The 10,616-nt window shown below is 39.5% G+C and overlaps 1 protein-coding gene across 1 annotated transcript; it reads right to left on the bottom strand.

The window, feature by feature from the left end:
* LOC115809203 (12-(S)-hydroxy-5,8,10,14-eicosatetraenoic acid receptor-like) lies at positions 1 to 1,002 on the bottom strand. Its single transcript, XM_030770772.1, has one exon. The coding sequence runs from the start codon at positions 1,000 to 1,002 to the stop codon at positions 1 to 3; it is 1,002 nt and encodes a 333-aa protein (XP_030626632.1).
* Between the last annotated feature and the right edge of the window lie 9,614 nt (positions 1,003 to 10,616).

Below are 10,616 nucleotides of genomic sequence, written 5' to 3'. Positions count from 1 at the left end.
TCAAGAGGACTCTGCAGTCTGCTCCTTGCTATCGCCAGTCTTTGCCGAACTTATCATAGGAACACCGAGTCTTTGACTTGAGGGGCAAACACATGTAGACATGTAGATGTTTTTGAACCTGGAACAGCAAAAGCAGTATACCAGAGGATCCAGAAAGCAATCAATGTAAGAGAAGCACATTAGACTGTCATAGACTTGAACAGCAATTTCCTCTGCCCTTTCGTTCTCCTTGATCCTCGCAATCAGCAGGACCATCCTGGATATGGCGCAGGGTAAAAAACAGAGGGAAAACACAAACACGACGGACGAGACAAGAAAGACCGCCCTCCGCAGTTTGGTCTTGTCTCCGACCGTTTTCTTTTTCAGCCTGTTGACGATCTGCGCCGTGCAAAACACGAGAACGCCAAACGGGATGAGAATCTGCGTGAAAAACACGACCTCCCTAACAACGTCAGTCAGGACGTCCAGCAGGCCGTCGTCTTCACGTCCGAGGCTGTTGCAGCACTCGAAGGTCTTGAGCATGGTGGGGATGGTCAGGGGCAGGAGCATTACCCAGATGAGGATGGAAGTGTGCGGAGACCTTTTCAAGACCTTGAGGAAGTTCTTTTTGCCGGGGTGAACCACGCTGAGGTACCGATCGATGGAAATCATGGTGAGAAAGGCAATGCTGGCACTGCGGTTCAGGAAGAGCATGAAGAGCATCGACTTACACACAGTCTTGTTTTCGCTTCTCCGCACGCCCTGCTGATAGTGATACGCTTTGACTGGCAGGCAGCCGACGAGCAAGAGGTCAGCCACCACCATGTTGAAGAGGAACATGCTGTTGGTTTTCCAAAATTTGAATTTAAAGAGGAACACGTATAACACAGACAGGTTGAGGGGCAAAGCCAGAATGAACTCCATTATCATTGCAGAGGACAGGACCGTGTACACAGTTGGGTTCTCTGTAAAGCAGTGATCAGTGTTGTTGCCCACAGATGTATTCCCATCTTGCTGGACCATCTTGCTTTTGTTTAAAATGGAAAAAGGGAACCCCACCAGCAGTTCTTGTAAAGGAGCAGCAGTAAACCCAGTTTGGAGCTCTTTTCGTGACAGCTGTTGTATTTTATCTGAAATTCAGAAGGAACAGAAAACCAGAAGGCGTGGTTAAAGATGTATATCGTGAGATTTATCTCCACAGCGATTAGACAGCAGACGTTGCACGGGCTAGTCCTATGTCAGGTTGCTTATACCTCAGTAAACAAGTAAGTGTTCTCATTAAAGCAATATCATATTTACTGCTGAGGATTTTTTTTTTTAATAGTGACTGCACACAAGGAGATGGTGCTGGATGGTGCTGGAAAAAAAAAATCATCTTAATCTAATCATCTTAAAAGTCAATTTACCTGGCTTTGCTTTCACTTTTCATTTTGGGACAAATTATCACGTTGTGTTTGATTAAACTGCCAAAATCGGTTTAATCTAGTGTGACGTGCAAGTTTGTTTTAAAGATTAGTTGAAGAAGCTTTACCAGACATTCAGTGAAGAATAATGATTTTTTTTTTTTATTACACTTGGGCAAAGATCAAAGGAATGTACCGCTGTTTTACTTGTCTGTGTCATTTCAGTTACTCTGTACCCTCAGTCATAACAGTACTAGACCCCTAATCAGTCTTAAAAACCCTCTCGTAATGTGTAGTCATGTTTTCTAGAGCAAGACAGTCAAGGGCAAGTAGCTGATTCTGTTCCATGCCATTAACCACACAGCAAGTACCTGCTTGATCTCTTTATAAGTCAACCCATAATCGAGACACAATCTCTGACTCTCAAAAAAAAAAAAAACCCATGGTGTAAGTGCATTGCATTTCCTCAAACTGTGCACACATTTTCAAAACTTCTCTTTGATGTATCACATCCTGGTGGCTTTAATAAAATCACTTTGCTGCTTTGAAATCTGATGCAGGCTAACTGATGATGCTGGGTTCTCTGCAGACGTTTAGCTCAGGAAAGTAAACTGCGTAGACTGATTCCCAATTTTATTATACCTAAAACAAGTTAAACTGTCTCAGACAACCGGCATTTTCTGGTTAAACTGACTAGTGTTGTGCCATTTCTTTTTTTTTTCTTGTTGTTACTTCGACTTCTCAGACGTGTTTCGTCGTTGCCTCAAAGGATGGCATTGCATGCAGGGATAAATTTTGCTGTGTGTGTGTGTGTGTGTTTTTATTTGTTGTCTTGGAAAAACATTACTCAGCTGCATTAAATTTATATAAATATAAATATAAGTGTAAATATAAGTATATATATATATGTGTGTGTGTGTGTGTGTGTATGTGTGTGTATGTATTCTCATAATATTATGACTTTTTCTTGTAAAATTACGACTTTAGTCTCATAACATTATGACTTTGTTCTTGTAAAATTATGAATTCATTCTCGTGGCAATTTCCTCCAAGTCCGTGTGGTTCTTTCTTCGGAATAGACACAGTTTCTTGCACAATCTTTTCCTGATACTTATGACAATGTAGTGCAGATGTGCCAAAAGTATTCTGTTATTTGTGAAACCTGTACTAAAGTATAATTTCACAAGATGCTCCATGTAGGAGGTTAGCCTGCGTTAGCTCTGGCAGTGTAGTTACTGGCTAGTTCACCTCCACGCTGTGCTCACGGTTCAGTCAGCCTGTCTGTCACACGGTTGTGTCCTCCAGTTAGGGCGGGTGGTGGTGAGGATAACCATATTCACATAGTTCAGTTTATTGGCTTGAGTGTTGATTAGGAACTGAACGTTTTAAAATGATTTTCTTTTCAATGACATTTATGGTTTTACATGTTTAGTGTAGGGTTTATGAAAGCCATAAACCAGTATTACATTTATGTGTTCATAATTATTATAATACTTTATTGAAGAACACTTATATTAATACTTTAATATCCTAAAATTACAAGTGTAATAGAAACAAAAATAGGATTGTTATGTCCACTTTGATTCAAATACAAATACAAATCATTTTGCTGCCTCAACAAATATAGATACAAAAACAAATACTGGGCTCTCTGCACATCCCCAACACACAAACACACACACACACGTATATATACACACACATATATACACACACACACACGTTTATATATATATATATATATATATATATATAAAACCGTGTGTGTGTGTGTGTGTGTGTGTGTATATATATATATATATATATATATGTATGTATGTATATTAATATGTGTGTATATATATATAAGAATCTAGATTATTATGAGTATGCTTTAAAAAGTTCAACAAAAACAAAGCAAAAGTCACATCATTCACATATTAAAAAGACCAGAGGTCATTTTACAATCAAGAAAATCTACAGACAAACCAGAAATGTGTAAGTAACAAAAATGCATAAGAATGAAGGATCTAAGAATCCAGAACCCAAGAATACCTCATAAAATGTCTAGGGACTCAGCAAGAGATCTCAGAGTTTCCCAGACGCTGCACAGGCCTCTCTGGGCCAGGCCTGGCAAACACTGCCTACTTTGACCTTAGAACTGGCTTCTTGTGGTTAGCAGAGATTAGGCATGCAATTTCAGCCATGATCTTAGCAAATGCAAGAAAACAAAAGAAAGAAAAAAAAGTCTTTGTTAAGTTGTAGTGAATTCAAAAGCCAAACAATAGAGTGTTTAGTGTCGGTTTCAGTGGTGCCATTATTAGTCTCCACATTCTTATCGTTGAAAACCTATAAATAAGTAACTCAATTCAAATACAATATCGCATCCTGTTTACAGGTCATTTATATGCATGCCAAGACTCGTAGGTGGCAGTCAAGCATTCAAGTACTGCCACACCTCCAACTTCACCTCCCTGTCTCTGACACCATCAGCGTTCTGCTCATTAATCACCGCTCAACCAGCCTGTTGTATAATCAGCATAATTCACCTGTTCACCGTTCGTTTTCTCATTAAGTCGTGTGTGTTAATAAACATTGGTTTCATTCAGTTCCTTGTGAGGTCTTTCTCTTGCATGAGTGTATCAAGCTGTGCTATTTCTGTCTAATCTCCCTTAGTTCCTCTTAACTCTTTCTTCCCAGTTAACACATCTGTTTTTTGTTAGCCTCTCCTGCTCCCTGCTAGCCCCCCTGTTCCCAGTTAGCTTCTCAGTTTCTGTGTATTGACCCAAGTTTGTTTCCTGATATCTGATATGCTGCCAAGCTCATAGTAGCCTGTGTCCCTTGCATCAGACCCTGCCTGTTTCTGAATTTGTATTTCGATTACGATTTACGATTTGCTGCCAAGCTTATAGTCGCCTGAGTCTCGTGCGTGGCACCCTGCCTGTTTCTGAATTTGTATTTCGATTACGATTTGGGTTAAACTGTAACTGCGCTTGCATCCAGTCTATCAGAATTCATGACAAGTGCTTGAAATTCTCTTAGGTTTGATCTGAGCTAGTGAGTTAAATACTCGCTTTACTTTCAAAATGAAGAGCATTTAGTGTTTAGTAATCAGTTTTGTGACTGATTTGGAGAGCATCCATTTTTCCCTCAACAACTGACCTGCACACATTTTCATTTCTCAGTAGTCATCCTCAGCTGTGGTTACTACAGCCTCTCTGTTATCAATCATCAACACCAGCTGATTAAATAAGTGCCTAATTCTTAAAAGCAGTAAATCTGCACATGTAAGGTTCATGTTATAGGTATTTCTCAAATAATATTTTTGATCTCAGAGAATACAGAAGAGCAAATGTAATGTAATATATATATATATATATATATACACAATAAAACAAGGCATAGAGTAAAACAGATATACAGTAAACTATATTCACAGTAAAGCAGACACAATGTAATATATATGTCCAGTAAAACATGGAATTTCTCAGTAAATCACACACACAGAACTTTCACATCTGAAGAAGAACTGGAAAGCCCTCCCAAACACTTCACACAAACAAAACCAGTGGGAAACAAAGCTAACAGAGTTAAAATACGAGATTTATCTGATTTATTCTGTCATTCAGAGCACACTGATTGTAGGCCTTACTGTGTGTGTGTGTGTGTGTGTGAGAGAGAGAGAGAGAGAGAGAAAGAGAGAGAGAGAGAGAGAGAGAGAGGGAGAGAGAATTTTTTCTTCAACCATGTTGGAAAAAAAAAACCCCAGAAAAGAGGCTCATTTCAGAAAAGAGCATTGTGTGATGGTCAGGAAACTGGGTTAGTGGATCATTTTTCCTCTTTATACGGAGGCTGACCTCTGACCTCTCTCACATCCTCTATCATCTGTCCAGTGGAAACTGGAAGTCTCAGCCATCGCCACAACACCGTATTGTAGATGGTGATGTCAGTAGTGCTGGGACCAGTAACTGTGCTTTACTTGCCCTGTTACGTCAGTGACAGTAAACGTGTTAAACAGATGATGTAAATTAGCTTATCTTCTGACCGATCTGATACTGTGTTGTACACTCATATGATATGACCCGCGAGATACAATAGAATAGGATGTGCGTTATCAAATGCATTAAGACAATGCGGATTTCTAGCGCCTCCTCGATGTAACAAAATGTTTAAAAAAAATAAAATAAAAAATACAACGAATATCTAACTGACAGATTTTAATGGCATCCAAATGATTAATTAGCCATAACACAGTCACCATATTCACATAAGATTAAGATGAGTTTTAATCAGTAGTAGTAGAGATCCGGTCTGGTACTAGATGCATTGAGATAACACATTTTTATAACCATGGTGAGAGACTTTGCAGACAGACAGTGGAGACTGTGGTGGGTGTGATGAGTAATCACTGAGTGGTTTATTGTGGGGACTTTTAATGCACAAGCCACAGTGTGGGAGAGCACAAGCGCAGATCATAACAGTGGAATAACTGAGTCTATGCTGGGGGAGCGGAGGTTAGTTCGTCTATACGACGCCAGAGACACTCGAGAAGCTCGATGTGGTGAAGAGCGGAGAAGAGTCCGCTTTGGATCTCACAATAACATCAGATAATCTGGCAGGGATTAGTTTCTGGAATGTTATGAATGATCCCCACATCAGGTCGTGACCAATACTCTATTCCATTTTCATAGTGAGTAGGGGACTGTACAGCAAAAGAAGACAGATTGCTCAGATGGTGAAGGTCAAGGAAGCTGATTGGGTAGAAGTTCAACGTATTGCGCAGTGATAGGTTAGTTGGATTAAATGGGTCCAACGACAGAGTAGAGGAGCGTAAGGGAAGTGAGTGGAACACTCCATGAGACAATGGAAGAAATGATAGTGAAGGCGTCTTTTACCAGAGGACAGAAAGCAGTGGACAAATAAGTCTACGGGGGGCTGTACAGACCAGAGAGAGAGAGCATTCAGAAAAGCCACATTGTCCCACTCGTCCCCTGATTGGATTAGTTATAAAAAGGTCACGAGATATAATCAGACAATGTTGTGATAAAAATCAGTTGGGAAACACAGATTAGTGATGTATGGATTATGAAAAGGACGGTGGGAGGAATTTGTAGGAGTCACAACATGCCTGTGCTGCATGGTGGAGAAAAGATTACCATCAGCTGTAGGCTTCTCACGTGTGCTATACTGGAATTTTCTTTAGTGGAATATTCATTCCGCTCACGGAGTAAAAAAAAATGTTTGGCCAAAAGGGTTTAATGTAGAGACTCACTTTTGATGAATTCAATGCATTTTAAACAATTCGTTAAAAAAATCTCCATAAGACCTTGTGTGTCGCAGGTTTGGATCTGTGTTTCCAGTGGGCTGCTGTGTAATTTTTTTTTATTTTCTTTCTTTGTAGTGCTGTTTTGGCAACGACTCCCACCTCTGTTGTCTACTCGTTGGTCATTCGGAGGCAAACATGTCTCAGGTTGTTGGACCAGTTGACACACAACCCCCCAGTAAATGAATCCTGAGAGACAGCCCTTTTAAAAATTTCAGGAATTTTTTAAAAACATTTTTTGCAGTGTTTAAACACGTTCAAAAAAAGTCAGAGGACCAAAGGAGACTCAGGCAGACAGGTTTAAAAGCGCGACACACTCACAAAATGACTGGAAACTTTTTTATCTACCTTCAAAATTATGTTTCAAAATAATCAACAACAAAGGAAATAAAGTTTCCATATTTAAATTTTCCATTTAGAACATCAAGTACATTCAGTAAATGTAACATTGTTGCAAAACATTCTTCGTTGCCTGGGAACTGCCACTTGTAGCTTTATAAATAATTGTGATTTAATTTACAGTCATAGCAGGTGAATCGCATCAGCACCAAGCCTAGAGCACACTAGGTTGCTAATCAGAATAAGCTGATTTATTTATTTTTTCCCTCTTGAAGGACAGACTTGCGAATGAGACACAGTTTCAGTTGTTTTGTTTTGTTTTGTTTTGTTTTTGTTGTTTTGGATTTTGAAAGATCGTGTTCCAGTTCCTATTCTCTTAAGTCATTATTCCAACTCTTACATCTTAATCATCCATTAGTCACTTATCTGTAATTACCATTTCTGCTAAAAGTGGCTTAACATTTTTTTTTTTTCGCAAGCATAATGTGAGACAGTACTCACCACCGCGACTTCAGGGCTGCTGTCAGCGTGTCTGTGGATCAGGACGTGCTCTGATGCCTTGTGTCAGGAAAAGACAAATTTTCTCTCACAGTTAAATATCAACACACATGTCTGCGTTGAGCTCATGCCATGCCTGATGAATTTACTTAGGAAGATAGTGTGTCCATCGAATCAGCAGCAAACGGCACCTCTTTAAGTGTTAGTTTATGAGAGATCCACTGTCAGCGGTTTTCCGGTCACATCAAATAGCACAGTGGCAGAGACGGAGATTTCGAGGCTGTGAATTGCGGGCCTTGCTGTATCCCACAAGGACTTGCTATTCAAAGAACTCAAAAAATAATAAACAGACGCATGCACTGGCCCTCATGTCCGCACAACTGCACCCTGTCCCAGTAGAAGAGGCTCTCAGGGCACAGATCCAAGATCAGTTTAGCATTTTTTCCAACGGTTAGGAACAGCGTCTGTGTGACGTAGGCTGCACTCTCACCTAGCCACGTGTATTGGCGTCACATCATTAAGCCCCAAGACAACGAGTGAGAAATGACAGTCCATGCGAAAATGTCAAAAGAACGTGCTAATGTTTTGTCTTCTGTTCATGATTCTTTCATTGCAGAGTGTCTGAGGCCCTGCTGTGGCCCTAAGGTAACAGTTACAACACAGTCACCTAAGCTGTTTACAGTGTCGCTCAGCCAGAACATTAAGTAAATAGCTTAAGTTCTAACAACATATCCTGTGAATGATGTTGCAAGGAAATGCAAAAAAAAAAAAAAGAAAGAAAGAAAGAAAAGAAAAAAGGGGTAAAAGTAAACAAACAAACAAACGGAAAAGAAGAAACTGAGTAACATTCATCCATCCAAGAGGGCTCTTCCTTTGTCTCCATGCACTGCGTGAGTGTCTACATACTCAGCTATTTGGAGCACTTTCAGGAATTAATCACAACCATTTCAGTGTATTTCTTTTGAACAGACATGCTAAAATAAGCTAATATCATTTGAAGGTTCAGTCGTTTTTGTTTTTATTAAGCAGCATGGACTGTAAAGATGCAGTATACTTCCTACAGCATTTGAAATATCTCTCCAGTGTTGGGGGTAAGGAGTTCCAAAGTAACGTGTTACTGTCATTATATTACTTTCCTCCATAACGAACTAAAGTTAAGCACTACAGTTCAAATTTCAGTAATCACAATACAGCTACTGGATTATTAAAATACACACGCGCATTTTCAAAAGACTGCTATTCATGCTGAATATGTAGATTTAACTTATAAAATGGACAGTTCTGGTCCTGGGTGCTAATTGGTGAATACAGTGTTCCAGCAATGTTACAAATACGCGATTATAGAAACAGCGATGACGCGACACACACCTGTTCACCTTAAGCGTGTATCTATAATATGACCACCCACTGGCACTAAGGAGAGATTGAGTCCTTGACAGTGGTTCCTGTTAAATGGGACAAGACAAGTTAGCTAGTTAGTTAGCTAGATAGCAAGGTCTGCTACATTTGAGAAAACCTAAAAATACGGTTATAGCCAACCAGGACAATAATATTGAGAGCTTTAATGTTACTTTTAATCACAAAATACAGATAACGCAGCTATCAGCTGATGATGATACAAAAATGTATTGCAAACTACCTCAAAAACTGCCAGTAGTTAATTATTGAAGCTAAATGACAACGTCCCAATTAATGTCGCTAGCTGCACTATACAAAGTTAGTTATCCTTAGATGGCTACGCTGGTGTGTTTCTGTTTTTTGTCATTGGTCAAAAATGTGAACTCATGAATGAGGCCGTGCTTTACTGTGTACGCTAGTCCAACCAGTACTGGCTACACTGTCATTACTTGAGTAATTACCCCAACACTGTATCTCACATTATTCAGCGAGAATATTTAAAATCCTGACACCGTTGCTTAATGTAGCAGTATATTAAGATTTCTGTTTTAGACCGGGACTGAACGCACAGAAAAGGGTTGTCACAGAATCACTGGGAGTGGCAGACACAGAGCACGGCAGTGATATCAGTGTAACCGGAGATGCGTTACACTGATATCAAGCACTACTTTTAGTGACATTTTGGTTACAGACACGCATTTAATATCTAACAATTATTAAAAATGTTTGCACTGTAAGATTGCACCCAGGGATTTTGATTCAGTTTAAAAATAACGTGTGTTTTGATTCTCGCTTTGCGGGACTGATACTGTTTCCAGCTCCGATGCCGCAGTGGCTGGGACCGTGTCCAGGACGGCTCCCCGAGAAGCATGCAACCATGCGGACGGTGCCTCCACTGGAAACTCACAAGCGTTTCTCAAACGCTCCACTTCCTGTCGGGATCGAATTACAGCCCGAGACGCTGGCCTTTGACCCCTTTGCCAAACAATCTCAGCTCTGATGGGAACCACAGCGTTAAAATGATCAATGAGGTTCACGATATTAAAAAAAAAAAAAAGATAGTACGCTTAATATCACTGCTGATAATATCAAATGTTTATTAAAACAATCTACAGCTCATGTCAGGCTTCTGTCCATCTCAGCAGCGTTTCACAACCCTGTGGTTTTTACTGTAAGTTTTCTCTTGAGTCATAGCTTCATTGACTCACTGATGTATGACCAGTGTTCTTTGTTTACACCGCAGATATCAGCTGTAGCTGAAACATCATGGCACGAAACTTAAAAAAAAACAAAACAGAAAAGAACAAGTAGAAAACGTGTATCTGAATCATAATTAGCCAGACACTGAAAAAACAAACATGTCATCATTACGCTGAGATGAAACCAAACAGACGGACATGCCCGGTTGCTTCACACCAAAACAGAAAAGACAAAATATCTTCAGAAATATTCAGAAATTTTCTTTTCTTTTCTTCTCGTTTCTTTTTCTTTTGACATTAACACCATTATTACCATTAATTGCAAATGTTCTACATCTCATAACTCCGGGTAGATTTTTGCGTATATAAAAATAAGTCAAGTATGAAATAAAATAGTCCAACATTTAAACATGTACGTTCTCCAAGCAGTCATTTTCAAGCACCCAGTTAAAACAGTTTTTTTTTTTTTTCGTTTTGTTGTTTGTTTGTTTGTTTTTT

Source organism: Chanos chanos, chromosome 4, assembly GCF_902362185.1.
Source record: "Chanos chanos chromosome 4, fChaCha1.1, whole genome shotgun sequence".
In the NCBI taxonomy this organism is placed as follows: domain Eukaryota; kingdom Metazoa; phylum Chordata; class Actinopteri; order Gonorynchiformes; family Chanidae; genus Chanos; species Chanos chanos.
The sequence above is the reverse complement of the archived record's forward strand: the minus strand, read 5'-3'. Positions and strand labels throughout refer to the sequence as shown.

What these genes read in the sequence shown, in the direction of transcription:
- LOC115809203 (XM_030770772.1), bottom strand. Translation starts at nt 1,002, where the DNA reads ATGGTCCAGCAAGATGGGAATACATCTGTGGGCAACAACACTGATCAC.